Here is a 24,539-nt window from a genome sequence, read left to right on the forward strand (position 1 = left end):
TCTTAGTTTTCTTTACCTAAACCTTTCAGTAAAAAGGTGAGCGAAGCCTGTAGGTACACAGAAGAGGACACTGCATTAAGGCCTCAGGGCACAGGGACTTAAGAGGCACTTGTATCCCATGCAGTGGAATACAGTGCAATGAGCCCCAAGCCAACGGAGACTCCAGCCAGCCATGGCTCCAGCCAGTTATTCCATGCAGCACAAAATACTGGCATTACATTCATAAACAACACAGGGCTACAAAAGTCTGAGGTAATCTTTATTGTTTACATGCAGCAAGTTCAGGTATCTTTGCCCTAGAATTGCCATGGGCTTCCCTGTGCCACAACAAGCACAGGGAAAGGCAGGTTTTATCAGATCTCTGCAGCATTTTCTGTCACCCCATTTCATGAAGTTTGCAGATGTTTCTTATCTTATAGTTTTGCTTAGGTTGGAAAACCCAATGCCAACACATGTCATTAAAACTTTCTCCCCTCCCACATGCTCTTCCTCAGGGGTCTTTGTTTCAATTTTAAACATGATCTGGAAGAAGCTTCTCAGGTGTCGGAGAAACTCAATTCTGAGGGAGAGAAAAGAACAGAGTTTAAGAAACCAACCAGGAAGACCATTAGCAATATCTACTACTGCTGATTCCAGAGCTGACAGCCATGAATAGAAATACAGAAATATTGTTAAGTACAGAGAAACAAGCCTATGGTCTCCAAGCTTTGCTCTCACTTGTGCTGCAGAAGTGCCTGGTGATCCCTGCTAAAACCAATGCACTCTCTATATGAACAGAGACGAGGGATGCCTGGTATACATAGCAAGACAAACGGTGAAAGAAGGAGAAAGGAGAAAGAAGACGTGTAGCCAGGCAAGATCAGTCACTCATGATGTTGACTCACCATCAGGACCATGTAAACCCCATACCAACCTGTAGTGGTACTCCCCCCCCTCCCCAGTTTTTAAAGTAGAAATAAAAGATAAGCAGCAATAGCCAATAGGATGACACTGGGAGCATACTTTAAGAACAGAGACATGAAAGCATAAGGCACATGTTTGGCTTGTATTGCTAGCTTGTCCACTTCTTAGCTAAATGTTTTGTTACAATCACATTCAGACTCAGAATTCTTCCTTTCTTCTCTCCTGATCTTCAGAAAAAAAGAAAGCAATTTTCCTTTCTTCATTTTAGAATGAGAGGCACAAATACACTGTACACAGTGCTCCTACACGTTCAATGATTGGAGGGCAATTAAGAGGCTGTCTATGGAAAAGTACAAAAAAGAAGAAAAAAAAGCAGTGAAAAAAACCCACATTTCTACTGGCTTCCCTGAAAGAGAGAACAAGCAATTACACCAAAGGGCTACAAATACAAAACTGCTGTTGACAGAAGGAAGTCTGGTCTCCTCCAGTCACGGCTAACAGCAAATCTCCAGTTTTGAACTAAGGTTTCATCTCCTGCATCAAATGGTACGTGCCCTCCTTAGGTTAAATTTAACCTTTAAAAAAAAGGGGATGTGCGCAGCAAGTCCACAAGTGTGTTTGGCAGTCTGGAAAAAGCCTCTGCTCTGCATGTGAATGCATGATCACAAGCTAGTCACAGATCATTATACAAAATCAAGAGAAAATACACACAAAATGGGAAGCAGATACACAAGAGGATAGGACCATCCCCACTGCAACATCTTCCTCTAAAAGCAACTCCTAATCACAGAAATTGTGAATAAACAAGAACTGCTTTATCCACTTCACTTGGGCATGCTGCTACTCCTGCACTTGGGTACATGCACAGGGAGTGGAGGGACAAAGCAGGAGACAGACAAAGAGAGGCTGCTGCTACCTACAGTGGTTTGTGCTTGGGAAGATCTGAGAGTTGTATCTGGATAGTCAGCTGAATATCTCTGTAATATGTGGGCAACCCGTGAGATGTACACCTTTCTACTTCACCTTCCAGGTGTAATCACTGGCCTCAGCAGACACCAGCTCTCTCACCTCTCAAATGTATTACATGTTGAAAGAAAGAACTGAAAAGTGGCTTTTCTTCCATGCCTCATCAGCTGCAAGGTTTCTGGTTGCTGTTATCATAGGCAAATGGGCATAATGCTGGCATAAATTCTTCAGTATAGCTGACAGGCAACAAACTCTGTACCAGCCTCCCCCTTAGCTGGGTCCTTTCCCAGAGCTCTGGCAGTGTGACAAGAAAGCAGCTAAGCCTAAAACAGCAGGAGTGGTGCCCTGAGCTGCAAGGAGGGCACAGAATAAACTGCAGAAATGCCAGAGGCAGTGTGGAGCTGGAGGCTCCGAGAGAAATCATGAAAGCTGTCTTTGCATGCATGTGGACTACATATGCTATATGCTTTTCTATATGCTATATACTATGTGCTTTTCTATTTCTTCCTTTCAGCCAGAGGGCTTTGCCACAGCTCTGCAGTACACAGGAAAGGCTCACAGGAGTGGGAACAAAGGAGAAGCTACCTGGGAACGCTGGGAAAAAAACTGGGAGCAGCAAGAGGCTCTGTCCTGTAGCACTAGAAGCACAAGTGGAAGAGCTCCTAAGAGTCCTTTTTCTCCAGAAAGCAGGACAAAAAGAGGGGGGGGAATGGGAGGGGTATAGAACAAGTACAGAAGAAAGGGGGGCTGTATTAGCTTGAGGCCTACAGGAGTCACACATGGGAATACCTGCACCCCAAGTAATAGAGAAGGCTGCACCAAATATACATAAATGGACTGGAGGACTGAGGGAGGGGGGTGAGAGCTATGGAGAAGTTTAATTTTGCTGTAAATTTAGACTTGTGTGTTTAGGCCAGAGGAAGGCAGAGCTGAAAACTTTTCCTTAGGCCCAAAGACAGCTACACGGGCCACACGGGAGGTTTTCCTCAGGGCCAACCACTTTCCAACAGAAAAACAACTGTGCCATAACCAGTAAAATCGTAGGAAGCCCGCTTATCCAAGTGCCGCCTTCTCCCTGACGCCTGTAAGCGTCAAACAACAAGAGGCACACAACCACCTCGCGTTTTAGCTCACCGTCAGGGCAAAGCCACCAGCTCACAGGACTGTGCGAGAGAAGGGCCTTACCCCGGCAACGCCTTCACCGTTCGACTACCCCGAGACCGGGGCAGGGCAGAGCCCGGTAGGACGGGGCTGATCCCACAGTCCCGCCGGGGGCACCGGGCCCGGCCGGCAGCAGAGGATGGGGATGAGCACCAGTGGGCGCCGCGCTGAGGGGAGGCCCCGCCTCGAGGGGCCGCGGGAGGGGACGGCGGCGGGCGGGAAGGAGAGACGGGACGGAGAGGGGAGGGGGAAAGGAAGGAGGGGAAAGGAAGGAGAGGCGAAGGGGTGAGGAAGGAAAGAGAGACCGGGGGGGGGGAAGGAAGGAAGAAGAGAGGGAGAGGGAAGGAAGCAAGGAGAGGTGGGGAGGGGAAGGAAGGAGGAAAGGGGAGGAAGGAGAGGCGAGTGGGGGAAAGGAAGGAGAGGCGAGGAGTGAGGGGGAAAGGACAGCGAGGAGTGGGGGGGGAAAGATGGAGAGTAGGGAATGGCGGGAAGGAAGGAGAGCGAGGAGGGGGGAAGAAAGAGCGGGCAGTGGGAGGAAGGAGAGCGAGGGAGTGGGTGGAAGGAAGGAAGGAGAGCGGGGAGTGGGAGGAAGGAAGGAGAGCGAGAGGGGGGGGGGAAGGAAGGGAGTGGCGGAAAAGAAGGAGAGCGGGGAGAGGGCTTAGGAGGGTCGGCGGGGCAGAAGGATGCCGGGTGCGAGCGGGGCAGCACCCCCGAGCAGGTCGCGGGTGAAGAACCCGAAGCAGGCTCCGCCAGGCAGAGGCGATCTGCCCGAGGCAGCCCTGCCTCAGGGGCGTGCCTGCCCCCTCTACCTCGCTTGCTGCCTCTAAACCCTGGCGAAAGCAAGGGCTAGTCCAGAGGGCCATAGACCAAGTGGTCTTTTTGGGAGTGGTGTCTCCAATACCACTCAGTAAAGTCCTGCTCATGATGTTTCCCCCCCGTCATACCATTAGCAGGGGCAAAGCATGTCTCTCGTGGCAAGGCACAGTCAAGCGTGGGAGGTGTTTGCTTATTCTGATGGGCACATGCCAAAGCACCACCACGGTGCTCTGATCTGCCAGCTGTGCTGTCACATTCACCCTTCACTGTGTTAAATGCAGAGATGTCACAGCCTCAAGAAAGGAAAGGAGGGACGATGAAGTGGCACATGGCACTGCAATTTACTTCAAAAGCCAGAGCATCCATGAGTTACTCTGAGTGAAATTTCCCAGCCCTTTTCAGCTGTCTCAGTGAGGGCACTGCAGTACTGCAGACAGAGCCTATGGGACCGATAGTTACAGATACTCAAGCAAACCACAAATTTTTATGATCTCCTGTGACAAAAGCTGCTTCAGAATGCCTGCTTCTGACCTTCAGATCTGCAGCACACTCCTCATTCAGAAGTGTTGAAAACCCTGCCGCTTGCAATCAGCCAGCTTACAAAGTAAACGAGTGTGTTTGCATGATTTTCTCAGCATCAAAAAAAAATTTTAAAAAGACAAAAAACGACAGGTGATCGGCTTCTTTTACATGTTACCTGTGCAATTCAAACACTGCTCCCTACTCTTTGTAAGCCTTTCATGTGCATACTTACTTTACACGGGATTACTTTATCTCTGTGCAATAGGAGGCTTCCCTGTCTTCCCTGAAAATCTCAGCAGGGTTAAGAATAGCAGTTAGGCAATTTCTACCTCTCATGTGATGGCACCACCATTCTTCAGTTATCACAGTACTGTACCTTTCACGTATACAGCACCGGTACCATGATAACCGAAAAAGGACAGTTCACAGTCTTACTTGATGCCATTGTCAGATAAACAACCCTCCCTCCATTTAATTAAAGGAAAATTACTCAGTCTCAAGGAATAACCGTGATCTGGTCAGTCACTTGTCAGTCTGATAGAGTAGATGATACTGGATGCCCTTCCCCTACCTTGCATGTTGCAACTAGCTATGTAAGACATTTAATCTTTTTCCATCCTCTGAACCACTACCAGCCACCGACACGGCTTTAATAAAAATTCTGATGGAAAGGCTAGACAGAACTCCACTGCCCAATAAGGTTAAAGCTTTGAGGTTGCACATAGCTCTATGAATTCACCTCTTAGGCTGTTCCCTATGGACAATCACAGCTTTAGTGTTTCACTAGCCGTTTGAAACATGCCATTTAATGCCACAGCTACAGACTGATTACAAGGAAAACACAGTATTGTATGCTAGGCAACAAAAAGCAAAGTGGTATACATGTACAATCCAAGACAAAGAATAAACCGAATAATAAACAAAAACCCAACAATAAACTCTGCAGTTCTAAGTCGCCTCAGAACCAGCAACAACATGGAACACTAAGGGTATAATCTTGTCATGTGTAAACATCGTTTAACTTGTACCTGTCTTCAAATGAGAGAGGTGGTCTAAGTTGTACTCACAGCCATAGGCAAATTCTTTCAGACACAAAAAACTGCTGTGCAACAAAACTACAGAGTTAAACAGACTGGGTAATTAAACTGAAAAAATACTTACGTGTATGGAGACAGAGGTCCCAACAGGACTTTGGAAACATCCCGCTGTCCAAGGGTCATGAGGAGCAGAGCAAGGCTCTGATTCGTTGAGTCTACACAGCCTCCCTGCAAGCCAAATGTTTTAATAATTCACCTCTGTACAAACCAGAATTCAGATGGGAGGAGAGTAATGAAGAAGACAGATACATTTAAAAGGCTGAATTACTACCCCTAGTTTTTATGGGCCAAAAAGATAAAAATATAGATTTCATAGAAATAAAAAGTTAACTTCACATAGCAGTTAACTTCACAGTAGCATGGGCACATTAAATACCCCTGCTGTCTCTCCCAACCTGTTCTCTCCTGATATCACAGATTGTAAGCATTTGAGAAATTTTTTGCAGTAAACTGACAATAGCTATTAATTATAGTGCACAAGCATTCCAGGATACCATGAATTGCAGTACTTTGAGGTAACTAAAAAATTACATTAGGACAAACAGCTCAGCATTAAGAGAAGCAAAACAAGGTAAAAGTTTTTTCACACCCACCCACCTAAACACTTGCAAATACCTTTTGTGGATTTACATTAGTCAAACATTTTCCCCTCATATTTAAAATGGGAATAATTTTTTATTGCTAAGTGAACAAATAATGCATAATATTATGGTACACATACTCTTGTAAACATTTTACTGTAGTAAGTCATATATGCATGATAAGTTGTTTTGTATGTGGAAGAATCACAGGATTTTAGGGGTTGGAAGGGACCTTAAGAGATCATAGAATCCAACCCCCCTGTCAGATCGAGACAGCATTAACTATGATGCATACATAAATTAGAACTGGAAGGCTTTTTTTGTTTATGAAGCTTGAACATACATTAAAGAGGATACTTTCAGTAAAGACTGCAGTAGGGAGAATTTAACAATTATGACTATGTAGATTGATTGAAAAGAGAAAAAAATACATGGCATAACATCATTTAGGACTGTCTTCATATTTATCCTGATCCACAGCCCCATGAAACCTGCGAACAGTTCCCTGTTGGATCAGGTCTAATGCTAAACCCTCTCTAGAGGCTCCTTGGAGAGAGCAAAACTAAAAATCCATCCTTTTAAAGCCAAATTCTCTAATGAGGCAAACTGACAGTTACCTTTGTGGGCAAGGGTAACCTGTCATTATTTTAAGATTTACCATTATCCAAAAGGGCAAGGGAGAGGCAAAATAAATTTTGGACTACACAGACTGAGAAAACAACCATGTGACTACCTCAGCACATTTACTCAGAGGGCAGAAAAGAGGACTTTTATGAGGGGAGTTAGTGAAGGTTTAATCTTCAAGTCTGTCTTGCTTCAGTGTGGTAAATCTCAGCTCCATGCTTTGTAAAGAAGCCACTGCACTACACGCAACTCATGTTCATATGACTCTATGATCACAATGAAAGAAACATGTTTCTCACTTTCACTGCCTAACTCCTAACAACATACTCTTCCAGCAGTCCTTGTCCTTTTACCTGTGTGAACCTGCCATATCAAAGTGAATTTCATGCACTCAACCTAATGCCCTCTACTAGACTGTAAAAAATGTGTTTTGTCTTGAGCAAACAGGGTGCTGATGCAATCCAAAGCCACAGTTCTGGACAGCTGTATTTGCAAAACTGAAACATGGCTAAGCAGCAGAGAAGAGTTTGGTAAGGAGCATTCCTGACAGTACTTTCTCTATATGTAGTTAGGTTAATAATTCAAAATGTTCTTGATCACTTGGAAGAAAGCTTCACTGAATCTGAGCTCATCTGTTGGGCTTTCTGGGGGTTCATTTTGGCTTTTTTTAAAGCAGAAAACATCACAGAGCATCTATTTTTATGACCAAATGTATACAGAAGCTTCATTCAGCAAGGACACAACTACTTCCTAAGCAATTTAGCAAAGTGTGTTGCATCTACTGCACCCTAGCTGTTTACATTAGCTTTCTTCCTGCAACAAGTCCATTACCCCCAGTATTGGTGTGCATTATCAATGATGTGCTATGTCCATTCCTACACAGGCAGTAGCCAGGCAGGGAAATTAAGGTATTTGCTTGTAATGTAATGGTAACAGTAATTCGTGCCAAATGAAGGGCATGCCACTCCCAATGAAGCCAACTTTTCTTTCTCAGTCTACCTGACACTTACTCAAAAGTCCAACCTGAAAACAACCCTCCCACAAGAAACAGAATGGGTAAAGTCAAAACATTTGCTCCAAAAGAGATGACACTCCTTACCAACCTAGGATGCAGCTTCTAGTCTGCATTGATTCATTTTATAGCAATTTCTCCTTTACTGTTTCCATTGGCAACAGAGCCGGACACAGCTGGATGTGACAACTAGAGATATAGATCACTTAAAATCCTGTCCATTCTGAGAACTTGTTAAACAAACACCACAACTGACACATAAAAATACTACGACTGCATATTAGACAAGTGTTGCAGAGAGGATTACTCTTCCAAGCTTGACCGCCGTTTTGACTTAGTCGTGGTTATACTTCAGAATACACACATTATCCTCCCTCACCTGTGTATCACATATTTGCACGCCTCAGTAATTTGTTACATAAAGAGCAGAGTTTTTTTGGCTTTTTTTATTTTTTTAAGAGTGGGTCCAATTCTTGTCACATTGAAGTAAGGTCAAATACTTGAAAAGTAAGTAGTCAGTGAAAAGTTTCACTCGTTTTACCTCTAGTTAAATCTAACAAACAGCCTGACACCTCTTGGCCCCCAAATCCTCCTTACAACTCTAACTATTCTTCATTAAAGAACTCAAGCTTAAGTAGCTATTTCTCATTATCACAAGGAATAAAAACATCCAGTCCTTTTATTGTTATTCCAGGTTCTTCCATGCTGCCAATCTGCTATACGAAGCTCCCATAACCAATGCCTTTCAGAGAGAAGGGGAAAATCTTTATTGTCCTTCTTTATTTAAGAAGAAGTACATCTGGATTTGTAAACACACTGCTAGTCAGTCACTCCATGTCCCCTCTTTCAGGGCCACTGTATTCAGCACTGTGCCACTATTATTAGTCAGTCAGCTCCAAGATCTTTCCATCAACTAATGTACTGAAAAAACTGCACTGATTACAACACTCATATGCCCTCTTCTGTTTCTTTTCTGAAAGTTTAGTAAAAGGGACCATTTAGCACCTAACATAGTGCTAACATTCAAACCCTCAGATTTCCTAGGCAGTGAAGTTTGCAAAATAGCAACCATTAAGCAAGCACTTTAAGACATGTCTCTGGACCCCCTTAAACACTAACAGAGTCCAGCACATTTATGGGGGACCCTTACAGCTAAAACCCTTCTACAGAGAATTAATCTCCAATGCTCCCAGAATGCCCTTTTCTGGGCAACCCTCCCTGGCTCCTGCAGCACAGTACAGGCAAAGAAACAGAAGGACAAAAATCAAGAGAGGATTTAAACACAGGGAGAAAAGTTCTGGCTTAAGCCTTGGATTGAGTAAGCAGGTATAGAGAATGGGACTCAGCACCTGTTCAGAGTGACCTATCCTTGCCCCACTGCACAACTTTCCCAAATTTTTACTGTTTCACTATCTTATCCAGACAAAGAAACTTAAAAAAACCAAACAGTGCCTTCAAACTAAGCAAACACTGTTTCTTTGCAACCTGTTTTTATATCCTTTCTGAGCTCAACACCAGATCAAACTGACCTAAGCTCAAAAAAAGATTTAAAAAAAACCCAAAGAACAGCAAAACCCAACAATTGACCAAACAAAAATCAATAACAAAGCACTGGGCAGGGGTTTGGAAAGACGGGCTGTGTGAGCATGTGTGTGATACACTAATTCAAGTGTACTTTCTGAAAACTATCGAGCAAAATCCACCATATTGCCTATGACAGAGGGAGCAGGGAATTCATGAATACTGAACAAGTGCTGAGCACACCAGTGGATAAGCAGGACAATAGCCAAAAATCCTAACAAACAAAACCTTTTTCACTGTGAGCTGCTGCAGCAGAGGACCACAAGTAGTCCATTCAGTCCTTAGCACTGTTCAGTAACTTCTGGAGTGAAGCTGCCCCCACATGGAAGAACCAGGAGCACCAGCAGTACCGTAGCAGGCAACAGCTAGCAATGTCACTCAGAATTATGATCTTCACTGAAAACTTCATGGCCTATCACTTTACCATATAAAGACTTGCCTGACACTCTTCCCTCCTCAAACACTCGTTTGTTTGTCCTGAGATCCTTACTATCCCACTGCTTTGCAGAATTTGACTCATCACTTTCAAATGGCTACAGTGCACTACAGCAGAAATTAGCCCCCCAGCCCTCTTCATTTTGGAAGTTCTCTGACACATCTGACTCTGAAAAATGTATAATATCTGGACAAATTTGTTCTCAAATTTCAATCTTTCAAGTTGAGGCCTTCAGCAACCTGGTCTAGTGGGAAGTGTCCCTGCTCATGGCAGGGAGTTTGGAACTAGAGAATCTTTAAGGTTACTTTCAAATAAAACCATTTCTGTGATTCTCTAAGTGTTGGATGGTTTACAGAAGAGAAGAAGTACCTATTTCTACAGATAAAAGTATGTAAAAATTTTATTTCTGATGCCTCAAATCATCTTATTTTCTGAAGATGTTTTCCCAGAGGTTTAGAGAAAGCAACAAATGTACCAAATTTCAGGTTGGTTTGGTTTTAGGTTTGTTTTGTGTTTGGTTGGCTGTTTGTTTTTTCAGAATTGAAGGGCAAGGAAGCTGAAAGGTTTTACAATTTACCCTTCAAATAAAAATAGCTACCTGTCAGTACCTAATTGTAGAAATAGACAGGTGTTTCAGCCACTAGTTATGACTGCATTCTCCATGCATGCTGGACTTTCAAATGCAAGGGTTCTGGACTGTTCCCAGGAATAATATTTGTTACTGGCATTTCTATGAGGTAAGAGCCCTGTGTAAGAAAGGCCAAGTCCTCTAGCAGGATGGTGCATATATTGAATTAACAAAGACAAAATATTAATAGAAAACTGGAACAAGTTGGTAATTCTGACAGGTGACAGGTTTGCAGTAGAGAAAGAAAAAGATAATATGGGCACAGATGAACAGTCTGATACAGGCAAGGATATGATTTATGAGGCTAAGGGGTATGGAATTAGGTGATCCAATCCAAACCTTTTTGTGAATCTGCAGTTTTTATAACTGACTACATTATGTAATAGAGAATCTCATTAATTGCATTTTTAATATTTTTAAGGCCTTATGAGGTTATTCCCTTTCAGAGCAATTACTTTTTTTAAAACAGTGAGTACAATCTGTAGATAACTGCCCCCTTATAGGTCAAATTTTTGTCTACACTAACAGCTACCTATTTTAACCTTTTTGGAGATACACAATAAAAGCAGGTACAATTTACAAATTATCTCCTGGTCATAAGGAATCAAATGACCCAGTATGTTATGACCCTGCTCATGGAACAATTCAAAACCATTCCTTACCTGGATGAAGATGACAATAGCACACCAGATCATTTCTCTGTTTGGATCTGAGTCTATCTGAGGGTGTTCCCAAACCATCTCTTCAATTTGTCATTACTTCTTCCCCTAAAGTTATACATACAAAATATACTGGCCACTTACCCTGTAGATCTCCTCAAGCAATAGCTTAGCACAATTTTGGCCAAGTTCCTCAGGAAGCACAGCTTCTCCCTGGCCCTGAGGGTTTGAAGCTAGCTCAGCACTGAGAATAGTGCCATTGATGGTTTCTGCAGTAAGGCACATGCCAAAACCTGGTGATCTGAAAGAAAAGGGAAAAGTGCATTTGATTTAAGAAAAAACGAGTCAAGAACTAGTCCTAGCAAACCTTCTCATGAAAAACAGCTCTTCTCATAAGACAACAGTGGGAACCTCAATGTGCTGACAAATTTCCCATTCTACACATTTGATTCATCCTAAACAAACACACTAGCAACAGTGAACTTCAAGAAGTTCAACATGACAACTGCAACATCCTTGACCTGGGTCAGAGCAATCCCTGGAACCAATACAGGCTGGGGGATGAAGGGATTGAGAGCAGCCCTGCAGAAAAGGACTCGGGTGTACTGGAAGATTAAGAGATAACCACGAGCCAGAATGTGAACTCACAGATCAGAGAGCCAAGTGTGTCCTGAGCTGCATCAGAAGTGGGGCCAGCAGGACAAGGGAGGTGATTTTCCCCCTCCATTCCACTCTCATGAGATGCCACCTGGAATACTGTGTCCAGTTCTAGAGTCCCCAAGACAAGAAGAACATGGACCTCCAGAAGCCAACCCAGAGGAGGGCCATGAAGATAATCAGAGAGTTTGAAGACCTCTTCTATAAAGACAGGCTGAGAGACCTGGGGCTTTTCAGCCTGGAGAAGAGAAGGCTCTGGGGAGACCTTGTTGTGATCTTTCAATAGTTAAACAGGGCCTATAAGAAAGATGGGGACAAACTTTTTAGCAAGGCAAATAGTGACAAGACAAGGGAAAATGACTTTAAAGTAAAAGAGGGTAGATTTAGACTAGATATTTGGAAGGAATTTTTTACCACGAGGTGGTGAAACACTGGAAAAGGTAGCCCAAAGAGGCAGCAGAAGCCTCATCCCTGGAAACATTCAAGGTCAGGTTGCATGGGGCTCTGAACAACCCAATCTAGTTGAAGATGTCCCTACTTACTGCAGGGGGCTTTGGACTAGAGGACTTTAAAGGCCCCTTCCAACCCAAAACATTCTGCAATTCTATCTAAAAGTTAAACCCAGTGCCACTTGCCCAAACCTGCTGTGCTGACTATTCCTGGCACAATGTCTTTAAAAGAGAAAAAGACAGGAAAAATTAAAAAAGCCAGAAACATCCAAACCTCAGAAATAACCTCCTCTATTAAACAAAATTGTATCTTTCCCACTTAGGTAATTCAAAGACACCTGATGCTTATTCTCTGCAACATTAAAACCCCAAACTAACTTTCCTTAGGGATTGAGCTCTTTTCCTTGAACTTTCAAAATTTACCAAGATTAGATCACTATCATGGCATAAAACAAGATAATAAAAAACCTGTTTGATCCACACCAATTGTAGTTACACAATTGTATGTTTTAAATTCAGTACTGTCCAAATCATTAAAACTGTGTAAGAAATCTGAACAGATAATTTGAAGAAGGAAAAAAAATACCGGTTTTTTTTTTCCTCTTAAGAGATTAGTATCCTACAGAATGCTATTGTGAGACTTAAGAAACATTTTTCCTACAAGAAAACCACAGATGTCTGAGTAGAGATTGCATAGCAATCAGAAAGTTTTAAGGAGGGGAAAAACAAACAAACAAACAAAAAAGGTCACAAGATGTTCTTACTTACAGGCTCTGGAAGAGCACTGATAGCTAGCTGTTCAAAATAAGGTTACCTTAACTCCCCACAGCTGTGGACTCCTCCTGCCTCTACAACCCAAAATTTTAAATTAAAATAGTTCCACTCACCCAAAACTGTGAGGAATGTCACAGACATCACAACAAACCACAAAATCAAGCCCCTACCACAAATAGGGGGCTTTCTCCCTATTTGTTTCTCCCTCATTGTTTTCTCCCAATGCCAGAAAAACAAAACAGTTCCCCCAGTGGCACTGCATTGCAGCAGGGTAGGAATGAACAGAAATCAGTGGTTCCCACCCACATTTAACTGCCTGCACTTGCTGGGCAACACAGTATGTTAAAGGCCTTTCTCTTCTCCTTTCCTTCCCCTGAAAGAGAGAAATCTACACGGCAAGACAAAAACTGTGCCAAAGATGCTATTGTTTTTTAGATGTATCCTTTAACAGGGTATACTAATACCCACTGGCAGATTTTGTTAGTGTTCAGTAGTAGTTGGCAATCTGCCTAAATAAAAATTAAAATCATCCAGTGCCTCATGGTGCAGGCAGTATTAAGAAGCATACACACAGGACCAGGAAGTTTCTGCTCACAGAGACACATTACAGGTGAAACACAGATACCCAATTTGTAATCCTGGAGACCTAAAAAGGTAGTATTTCAAAAAAGCAGGAACAGTGAAAGAAAATGTGCATATTTGGATGTGAGCATACAGACATAAAACAAACTAGTAATCCAGAACTCCTTCACTCAACAAAAAGTGACAAGAAAACAGACAACAAAGCTGACAGATACAATAAAATTATTTGAATCAAATCCATTGTTTCTGTGTTCCACTATAAAAACAAAACCTGAGGATGTAAAGTAAATTATCATCTTGATTTTCCAGTTCTTGCTAGCTCAACGAGACTCTGCTGTTTATGTAGTGGCAAAGCAGAAGAAAAAACATACAGCTTAAGTACTTTTAAGTTTGGTCCTATCCATAATATTACCATTTCCATCAAAAGGTGTACAGTCAAGTTTGAATGTTAGCTTTCAGAATGTTATTATGGCACTTCTGATGTCAATGTCACCTCAAAGCACAGGTTTAAAACTAAAGAGACCTCAAGTAATATGATAAAGAAGTATCATATTCCTTGCTAAAGAAAACACATACCTTTTATTCCTGCTATTTTATTTTACTCTGAGTAAAACAAATGCATCTAGTGAATCATTCAGTTTCTTCTGTATGAGGAATATTTATTGCAAGTCAGCAAAATAGAAGATCATGGTATAAAACTCATTAAAATTACAGATCACAACACCCTAGCAGATGAACAAATGCAGAATAACATTTCTATTCCCTGTGAATAGAGGGGATACTCACTTTCCAGAGCTGACTCCTTTCATATGATCCGTGTAGATATAAATGTCTGGGAGAAATTTATTCAGAATGCTCCTTGCAGATTCCACCATCCTGTTGGCCATCTGTGGTGACACTCTGACGGAGTATCTACATTTCTGAGCTAAGGAATTCAACATGGTCAAAGAAATTTAAATCAGAGGCTTACAAGAGTGGCCAACAGGTCCTCAGTTCATTGTTTCCAGAAAATGGGGGTTTGTTCTCCACATCTATTCATTACCTTTGATCTATTTTCCTATACTTAGAGAAGCACATGTGTGTGAGTACTTGCTATAGTCTTTCCACTGATACACCTTGAAGTAAGGTACACAGAACACATGGAGAACAGCTTATTATGTCTTGGTAAACACCTATCTTAAGAATATCCTTCAAGAATTTTAAAATTGCTGTTCTGCCCTATGCTTTCTTATGATGATCTGCACTCTCTGCTCCTCATATACTGTTAAAAGATGGTGAGTGGTAAAGTTCCTCTGAATTGTAAGCCAGAAATCCTATCTTTCTATTCCTATCAAGGATCAACTTAGGCAGATGAAATTAAAGACAAATGTTTTAAAAAGAAAGAAAAATAGAAAGCTAAAAATATATATATATTAAAAAAATCTTCACTCTCTTTAACTGTTTTGCAGAGCTACAAAGTTACCAAGCTCACTGGTTCTTTAGTCACTCAGCATCTCCAGCTAAAACAGTTCCAGGAAAAAAAGAAGTTACCACCTTCCTGCCCACCCCAAAGCACCTCCTCACAGTACACAAGAGATGAGCTGTCTCTGTGCCCTTCCACCCCTATGCTGCTTCAGTGATTTTCCCAACTGATCTTCAGATTCAATCCCAACTATCAGTCAGACTCGTGCTCTGTACCTTTAACTACCCACCTGCACCTACCTGCACCAAACACTGAACAGAAACTCACCCTCAAACCCCACAGTTGGCAGAAGGAAATTTCCTTTTCTACCTAAATTTTTATTTATGCTCTTGTGAAGTAGGTAAACCAAAACCTTTAAGAACTTAAGGGCAAAACCTAGAAATAATAATCAAAAACCTGATCATTCTGCACAGCTGTGGCACTCTTTTTTGGATTACAGTAAAAGGTTGCTGCAACTCAAGCTCCTCTGATGAAAGGAAGCAGAATTGCTCAGCTGAATCTCGAAGGGACAAAAATGCACACAGAAAAAACCCAAGCACTTATCCTTCTAAATGTTTTGTTTTCTGCTGGCTTGAAGTACTACTTAAAACTAGACCGCCTCTCAGCAGGCTTAATATGTGCAAACCATTACCCTGAGAAAAAGCCCAGGAAAACTAAAGGAAAGTGGTAGTTCAACAACCTGCAGTTCACATACACGGGCCAAATCGAGTCAAAGCCTAGTCTACACAAAGGTGGTGTATTAATGTCAATTTAGAAACATGACATTAAAGCCAAAATCACTGCTTCCTCACACACACAGAAACAGAAGATCAAGTTACTTACTACAGAGGTGGATAGGGGCATAAGAAACTTACTTCCTTCATGGGAAGTGATGATCATGATCAACAAAAATACACTGAGATGCCACCTTTGTTATTCTACAGTACACAAAGCCAGAAAAAATGCTTTCACTTGGCAATGCTGCACTCATCCAAATGGCACGAGTGGAAACACAGGTCAAGATGTGATGTTCTCATAGGTAATTATGATGGTATGGTACGCCATGGAGTTAAAGGAGGAACAGGCTGCAAGTCTGCACCTCTGGGAGGAAACTTGCCCCCAGCTCCTGCTTCCTTCTAGGTAATCAAAGCTAGATCATATTTAAGACTAATAATCACAAATTAAACTACTTGCTGGCCAATGCTCAAGAGGAAGCAGGAGGTCATGAAGTACAACCTTCATTATACCTTGTTTGTAAGGGATTTCTGCCCTCTTCCTACAATGATAGCAGATTCATGACAGACAGCATTGAAAAAAGAAAAGCACAAGACAAAAGATATGCAGTTGTTTGCAACAGTGAATACAAGTGTATTTTGTGTCCTTATCTTTGTGCAGAAGGAAAACTAGCCCCATTTCCTTCTTCAGTGGTACTACTGAAGGTGAAAAACTAACAAACTTCTTCATATAACAAAACAAAAAGCTCAGTTCACGTGTGCCATGAGGTGTAAACTGAACTAAAACTTAAGCTCACATCCAACATTCAGTTAGGCTCATTGCATAACAAACCTACATTTTTACTAATGGATTCACACAGTAAGGAAAAATTACTTTTAGGGTTTGTACACTGTATGACAGAAGGTATTTTTAACTTTCTTGCTATTGAAAATATTTTTTAAAGTGCCATTCAGTTTTAAATTTATTCTCTTGTCCACTGATGGTTTTTGAACCGCAATGTCCTGGACACAGCAGTTTCAAGGCACGGTGCCCTTAACATGGGTGCATTTCCACAGCTTTAAGTAGAAAGACTTATTTTTTTTTAAGACAAACTTCTGTAAAGAAGAAAAAGGATACGCAGTTCCTCTGATTCGCTTGATTTTGCCAGGGTCTGTGAACTGAATAGGCTGCAAGACCTTCCTCACTGGGCAAGTAAACAGTATTTCTCCTCCCCCTTTGGGAGGCATTCCTCTCCGGTTAATCTAGAAACAACAATGGAGGAAAAAAAGCAGATTAGCAAAGAGCACAAGGAATGTATTTCCACATTCAAAAACTATAGCTTTTATTTCATAATAGGTAATAAAATGTTACCAGTAGGAGTATTACATGAACACAGATGAGAATAAGATGTTCTAAAGGCAAAAATGGGTTTTGCAGCAAAGATAAGCAAAAAAGGATTTATTTTTTCCTCCTGTCTCTGAAGTGCAGTAGGGTATGACTTCTCAGTGGAAAACAAAACAGAGCCAACAAAGCAAAAACTTAAAACTTTTGGCAGGAAGGCAGCCTTCACTTATGAATTATCTCTAAGAGCACACTTGTACCTCCCTGCTGAAGAAATTCTATCAGTGATGCTTAGTATGTATTTGGGGGAGCAGAATGAACTCATTCCCACACACAGGCCTGGCCAGCCCAACCCTGTCCCACAACCCCAGCAAGTCACTACGGATGGGGATGGCACAGGAGCCAGGGGGTGTGGATGGCACAGAGGATTCAGGGCAGGGCAGGGCTGTGGGAAGATGGAGACCAGCCTGGCTGCAGGGATGCTGGGGCAGAGGCTGGTGATCCCAGGCCAATGACATGAGGTCCTGGGCCATGAGCAGGGCTGGGGGACAGCACTCAGGGCAGGGGGCAATATTTGGCAGAGCAAGCAAAGACTAGAAGTGTAGCTAGAGGCTTCACACATTTTAACTGCGCATTCCTGAAAGGCTACAGTTTCTCCAGCCTAAAAAAAAATAATCTATTCTGCATCCAGATTTATTTGGCCTGAAGAGAATGTCTTTGAAGAAAGTTTCTTTCTTCTGTTCTCCAAACTGAAAGTAAACCTCAGTCACCCAAACACTGATCCAGCTCATCTACCAGTGAAGGAGGCAAAAGATTCTGCTACTACTCCCTGGCACTAAGCACAGTGCAGGAAAACCAAGTGGGAGGAAAAATAATTAAATGAAGAGGAACAAGAAAGCAAAAAAAATTTCCTGATCTTAGAGACTAAGTCACTACCTTCTCCTTATTCTCTCTGCCCCACTGCACCTCTCATCTACCACATCATCAGTCACTGTGTGGTTAGTACACCATTTAAAACATGCCAAGAAAAAGGGACAACTTTAGAGATTTGTATAGTTATAACTAGCCATCTACTAGAAGCAGTAACCAGTAGCAAGTGTATGTCCCTGTGAAGTAGTGCAAACGTATCGTTTCAACATATGCTAAAAAAGAAAGTAACAAATCATCCTACCTTGATTTCCAGACCTTCACCATCAACTCCAAATTTCTTCAGTAGAGGTAGAGCTGTTGCCTTAAGGACATCAACCTATACAACACAGAATTACAAAAACAGACTCTTTATTGCAAGTTACAGAACTCAGCAATTTAAAACTCAACACATTATTATGTGCCTAACAAAAGTAAGGCTCTTCCATAGTAGGTATCCTGTTGGAAGATACAGAAATGTAGCATAGAGAGCTTCAGCTGCTAGACTAGCACAGTACCTCATTACTCAAAAAATTTCCTAGAACAAATTACTGACAGATAGAATTTCCTATTGTAGAGTTCTTTCTTGGACTCATTTTTATTTCTGTTATTTCTAAAACAGCTCACTTCTTCCTCTGAACACAGAAACTGAAAAAAATTAAATTCTTCCATCATTGCTAAAAAATTATGACAGCTAAATAAATTATGACTGCAAGACCCTTTGAATTTTGACAGGATAGAGCTAATTTTCTGTCTTGTTAATTTTGCTTTCAGCTGAGTCTCTTGTAACTAGCTGTACTTGCTGAAATTAACAGCAAGTTTCTTAGTCAGTGTCTGCTTCTAGGACTGATAATGCTCAGTGTTTATAGTTACAGCTAGGGAATGGAATGCAAAACCAAGGTCACTGCTCAGTTTTGAGGAACATCTTGTGCTCTGGAAAAGAGTAACAAGGTCACACCTGCAGCCCTCCTTTAGGGAGGAACGGACAAGATAAATGACCAAAACTGGCAAGAGTATTCCATCCCATATGCGTCATACTCCGTATAAATTTGAGGGATCATGAGGGTCAAACCCCTTCCAGCTTCCCCTTCTTTGCCTGTCCGTTTGCTTCAGCATCCTGGGAGAATTCTGTCCATTTGGACCTGATGTGGACCTGATCCATGCCAGCCTGAATCTGTGTGTTCCTGAATCTGTGTGTTCCTGCCTCCAGCTCCCAACTGCTGCTGACTCCAGGAGTCCAGCCTGAACTTTCCTAGGGCTGCCCTGCAGCCTCGGTGGTGACGTGAGAGTTACTGGGGGAAAGGGGGGAGGAACGCGGTATCACTTTTCTGTGTATTTGTATATACTTAGTAACTTTTTTCCTTTTTATCATAGCTGTTTCACTGAAGCTGTGTAGTTTAGTTTCCAACCCATAAGTCTCTCTCCCTTATTCTCCCTCCTTTCTTTACCAAGGAGAGTGAGTATTAGAGAGCATCTGTCAATTCAGTCAATTGGTGGCCCAGCTTTAAACCGTGACACTGACAAGCAGAAGTTTTTTAGGTAACCTCTGTTGAAAAACTTAGAAAAACCTGAACTGGGTGACACATCCATGTACTCACTCCAAGTCACATGCTTCCCAGATCCTGGTCTGAGCAGGACCTTCCTTGCCACTGCTCTTCCTAATTGCCCACCTACAACAACAGCGAATACCACCTTCTTCCCTCGGTTGAAATTTCAGCAGCATTGCCAAGGGCAACAAAATTATTGAGCCCTACAACACCAGAGGGAGTTACCCAAGACAAGCAGCTTAGGAGAGAGAGAACCAGAACAGCAAAGAGAACTAAATTTAGGTGAAGTAAACAGGTATGTGATAGACAGTACCTGAGGAGGCAGGAAAAGAGCAGCCTCCTTCTCATGCCGTCAGCTAGAGTCCACGATCCTTGAGTTTCATTCTCTTTTCTCTGCAGAGAATGCAAGGCACTGACAAAGCAGCAGCACACGCCTCACCTGTGAAAAACCTGCCTACAAGTGCATGCTTCAGTTATTCTCCGAATCTTCCTGTCCTTGCTTTCTTAGAGAGAGGCATTTGGTGTCATTTTTAATGGAAGTATCAATATATAAATACCTTAATTTAAAAAGCCTGTAAGTAAATTATTAACTTTTTTACATTTATATATTTTTTTTTCAGTCAGGCTACCTTAATTCAGTCCCTCAGCCATATTAATTAATTACATAAATTTTACTTCTAGACTAAAAACCTTTATTAACATGCATGGATACCACTAGTAAAAGTTGCAGTGAGCTAATCTGGTTCATATTAAAGTTATACAATATTTCTCCCTCCTTCTTAGGAAACAAAATATACCAGTAAAAAAAGAAAAGCTTCACTATGTAGGTAACTCCCTTTGCCTCCTCCATGTCCACTTACACAGTTCCGGACTGAAGTCTGTATCTCTGGAGAAAAAGTGTTAAGCCAGCATCAGGAAGCTGGATCAATTTTGAGACTAGTTTCTCTGTTTCCAAAAATTTCAAGAACCTGACATCCTATTTAGTCCTCAGACAAATTCCAGGCATGATACTTACCAAGTACCAGACAGACACATGATGGAAGACTGACTATGTTCCAAATTTGCAGCCGTAAAAGAGAAGGCTGGCAGTATTTGAAGTAGGAAAGGCTGCTCTGCTTAGCTGTTGGATGAGAGTTCAGGCAGCAGAGGTTAAGTACTTCACTAGAAATCACAAGACAGTAATGGAACTGAAGACCTGAAACCATATTTCTAGTCTCTTATCTATACTCAGCCATAAAACCATCCGTCAGCTTCCTTTGAAGACCAGTTATTCCATCTCCAGAGCAGGCAGCACTATATTGTGCCAAATGCAAATGCATCATAGAACCAAGGGCACAGCTCACCACAAACACCAACAACATGCTAAATCCCATAGAAACTGCTTGTTCATTAACAAGGGTAAACACAGCCCTTCTCCCTCTAAAGAAGTCTACAGCAATTGAAAAAAAAACCAACAAAAAAGCAAAACCAACTTTTAATAGTTTGCAGAATTCCTTAGCTAGTGAAAGGCTGCAAAAAAACCCAACCAAAACCAGACCCTAAAGCACATGGCTGCCTCAGGAAGGGGCAAGCATTAGCTGACCTGCATAGCCACTAGGACTGCACACAGGAGCATTTATCCCTGCCATAAAGCATTATGTTTTGGAGACTGGTATGTAGACTCGGGTTGTGAGGAAAAGCAAAACCAGAGTTTAGCAAGAAAAAAAAAAAACAAGAGAAGTACAGCAGAACAGCCATAAATGCCTGCAAGACTCATAAGCTTGCCTAGTATCTGCAATTAGATTTAATAATATTTGTAGTCATTTAAATTGGTTTTCAGGTAATAGTGCTTCCATAACCTACTCAGAGAAAAACAGGCAATTTCCAGTCACCATGAAAAAAATAAGCAGCATTGCTGCTCTCCCATGCTCTTCAGCATGGACCTATCATGCCTTCTAGTGTCTGTCTGAAAAATCAGACTTATTACATGTTTTTGCTACAGTAATTTCATAATTGTAATGAAATTGTCAATTCTATTTCTAACAGAAAGGCAGACTCACAGCAACACTGGTATAACTATGTCTAGCACCTACCAGAAGAGAAAGACATTGGCATTCTCAAATTTTACAGACCATTTCCTCTTTTTACACATAATACACTGTAGGAAAAACAACTCATGCAATTTCCAAAAGAACAGACAAAGCAAACCAGTGGCAGTGTCTCACATCGCACTTGAGAGGAATTTCCAGGGGAGAAGACAGAAGCAGTACAGAACTGAAAGTCAAAAGGTGGATTACAAACTGCAGTTTGGGGTGTGATGCAGCAAGGCAACAGTTTAGCAGATGCTCATTTGATTCAGAGTTTGCTGGCATATGCAGTAACTGGATACTTCTGGATGTGAGAGGTGATAAAAATGCAGTATGTCTTATGGACTTCTTCCTAATACCTTTTTCTTTTTAAGGGAAAAAAATTCCCGTCAGATACTTTAATTGTATCACTTACCGAAGGATCTACTTGATCATTTGTTACACCCCTCAGGACAATCTTCAGTGGATGTTTCATGAAAGGTGCCAAGCAGAGCAGACTTTCCAGATAGTAGCCAATACCACGACTGGGGCTGCATTCATGTTCCAGGGAACCTCCATACAGAAGACCAGGCTGATAATACAAGGTAGTACCTAGGAAAGATGCCAGAAGATCAAAACAAATCAGAGCCCTGTCAACACACTGGAGATACTACAGCATAAAGACACTTCACAATGACAGAGAAACTGGAGACAGAAGAATTTATGACAAATTATAGCACTTCCAACACATTGTTCCTACTTCTGCAGTCAAAAAATGAGCCAATGCGCATGAGTGCTTGTCTGTCTTGCACATCATTTCTCCTTTCCCTTCCTCCACAAAAATCAAGGATCTCTTAGCAATCCCCAACAGGCTGATACAAGCAATTACTGTACTGCAGAGAACCTAAACCTTCAGACCATCAGCTCACCGCTGCATCAAGTGGTAGTTCATATGCTTCACTGACAAACTATATGCATTAAAATTCTTCAAACAAACAAACAAACAAAAGAAGAGGACAAGAACCTGATGGAATTTTTATGTGGATGCTTCTCTTTCAAAAACCCCTTTTCTGAGCATTACTAGGCAAGCAGAAGTCTGCCTTTGTAGAATGCAAGAATCTATAAGTCTGGTTCAGAGGGACCTTCCCCCACTACAAAATCGTGCATTCCAACCAAAATACTAATTTTAATTCTTGGGCAGTACAGATTACTTAACTCTCTGCACCATAGTGGGGCACCGATCACCTTACATGCCATCAGCTACTATAGAACTTCTCAGCTTGGTTATTTCTGATCTTCTCAGTCCATGCTATCCAACCACTTACCTCCATCACTCCGAAAGTCTGATTTCACTACAGCAGCTGACAGATCCCAGAAGACCAGAAGAGACAAAGAAAACAGATCTCACCTGTTTGGTTTATTTCAATCCGAGAGCCATTGGTCACTTTGTCAATCAGGCGAATAAAACTTGCTTCAAAATCTGAGGAGTAAAACAAAGAGAGAATTTTAAGTTCCTTAAATTTATTCCTGGGGAAAAAAAAACCAAAACAAACTCCAAAACCAGAGTTCTCTATTTTCCCTTTCCTGCTGCTCTGATTCTAAGTCTACCCTCACTCTTCAACTATCTCTGGTATAGTTCCTCCACATAAGGAAAGGCAATTCACTATAAAAACAGAGATGTTAATTTGAGCCTCCAAGCTTTATATGCATTTCAGATCAGCTGAGCTGCATCCAAACGTGGGGGCTGGACTGGCTACACTCCCCAGCACGCAGCCAGACACATGCTGACACTTCTGCCACGTGGTTTGAGGGATCACTCAAGCCCAGGATAAAACCTTTGCCAATAAACATTTTCCTCACTACAAACCGTGCAAATCCTAGCAAACAAACCCCATGCATTTAAGCACTATAAGCTAATAATAGCTTCCCATAATTCTCTGTACAAAGCCTTAGTTTAAAAGACAGGAATATTCAGATGTGAAGCAGTGCCACGTTAAAAATTTCAATTTCTGAAACTGTCATTGACATAATAAAGATCCTATTGTCTCCCTTCTTGCTTGCTGTGTACACTGCAGTAGCTTGTGTGGAAGTATTTCCTCAAGTTTATGTGGACTCTTGCTCAAGGGAATGTGAAAGGACAAGCATTTTTAATTAAAAAAAAACCACAACAAACCAAAACCACCAATATGCTCATATTCTAGTATTCAGACTCAGTACCAAGGAATATATGCAGTGTCTAAAAGCCGGGCAGTTTGAAGGACCAAGGGCACTGGCTCAGCTGTTGGCAGGCTGCAAAGCTTCCTTAGCAATGACGCCGTGGTACTTTATAGTAACCAGGTTTTTCTTTCTAGCTAAACTTTTAGGATGTACAGACATTGAAACCAGAGACCTAACTGCAGAAATTCAGAGTTTGTTGGCAGTATTTGCACAACACGGCCGCGCAATGCCGGTTCTGCTCTCTGTCAGGATGAGCTCTGGAATGAAAGTTCAGACGACAGCACTGGGACCCTTTCCAGAGCGAGGAGGGTGCGTCCTTGGAACAACACATCTCCCTCCCGTTCTCCTTGCCGCTCTGCCAGCCACGAGGAGCAGAGTCCCGCCAGGTCGCACCACTAACACAAACCAGGCCCCGGCGTGGCTCTTTTTCTGGTTTCGGAGAATTTCTACGCCATAAACCCACGCCTCCTCACGCCAGGCGCAGCGTGAGCCAAGCGGGGACCCTCCGGCCCCGGCCCCCGCAGCAGGGCCGCTCGGCTCCCTCTGCCGACGGGGCTGGCCCGGGCAGAAGCCCGGCCGCCTCCTCCTCCTCCTCCTCCTCCACCGCCCTCTTCCCCACACCGTCCGCCGGTGCCGCCGCTCACCGCGGAGGCCGGGATCCTCCTCCTTGGCGCGGATCTTGCGGATTTTCAGCGGCCGCCCGCTGAGCGTGGCCAGCACCAGGCGCTGGCGCAGGAAGTTGCATCCCGTGTAGCTGATGCACGCCGCCTCCCCCCCTGCCGCCGCGCCACCGCCCGCCGCCATGCCGTCCGCCGCTGCCCCGCCCCCGGCCCCAGCCCCGGCCCCGCTGCCGCTCCCGCTTGCGGGCGGACAGGAAGCG

At 42.6% G+C, this 24,539-nt stretch overlaps 1 protein-coding gene across 1 annotated transcript; it reads right to left on the reverse strand.

Annotated features, from left to right (window-relative positions):
- Positions 1-246: 246 nt before the first annotated feature.
- On the reverse strand, positions 247-24,475 carry RCL1 (RNA terminal phosphate cyclase like 1). Its single transcript, XM_030467865.1, has 9 exons — positions 24,304-24,475; positions 22,851-22,922; positions 21,879-22,054; positions 18,116-18,190; positions 16,741-16,865; positions 14,235-14,360; positions 11,131-11,287; positions 5,530-5,633; positions 247-559 (listed from the first exon to the last, which is right to left on the reverse strand). The coding sequence occupies exons 1-9, from the start codon at positions 24,461-24,463 to the stop codon at positions 409-411; spliced, it is 1,146 nt and encodes a 381-aa protein (XP_030323725.1). The 5' UTR covers positions 24,464-24,475; the 3' UTR covers positions 247-408.
- Positions 24,476-24,539: the final 64 nt, after the last annotated feature.

Source organism: Calypte anna, chromosome Z, assembly GCF_003957555.1.
Source record: "Calypte anna isolate BGI_N300 chromosome Z, bCalAnn1_v1.p, whole genome shotgun sequence".
Classification (NCBI taxonomy): Eukaryota; Metazoa; Chordata; class Aves; order Apodiformes; family Trochilidae; genus Calypte; species Calypte anna.

Excerpts from the sequence above, each read along its gene's own strand:
- RCL1 (XM_030467865.1), bottom strand. The coding sequence starts at position 24,463 with ATGGCGGCGGGCGGTGGCGCGGCGGCAGGGGGGGAGGCGGCGTGCATC. Across the intron at positions 14,361-16,740 it reads AAGCGAATCAGAGGAACTGC|ATACTCCGTCAGAGTGTCAC; the intron begins GTATCCTTTTTC and ends TCAGAAATGTAG. Across the intron at positions 5,634-11,130 it reads TGCTTGAGGAGATCTACAGG|GGAGGCTGTGTAGACTCAAC; the intron begins GTAAGTGGCCAG and ends TTTGGCTTGCAG.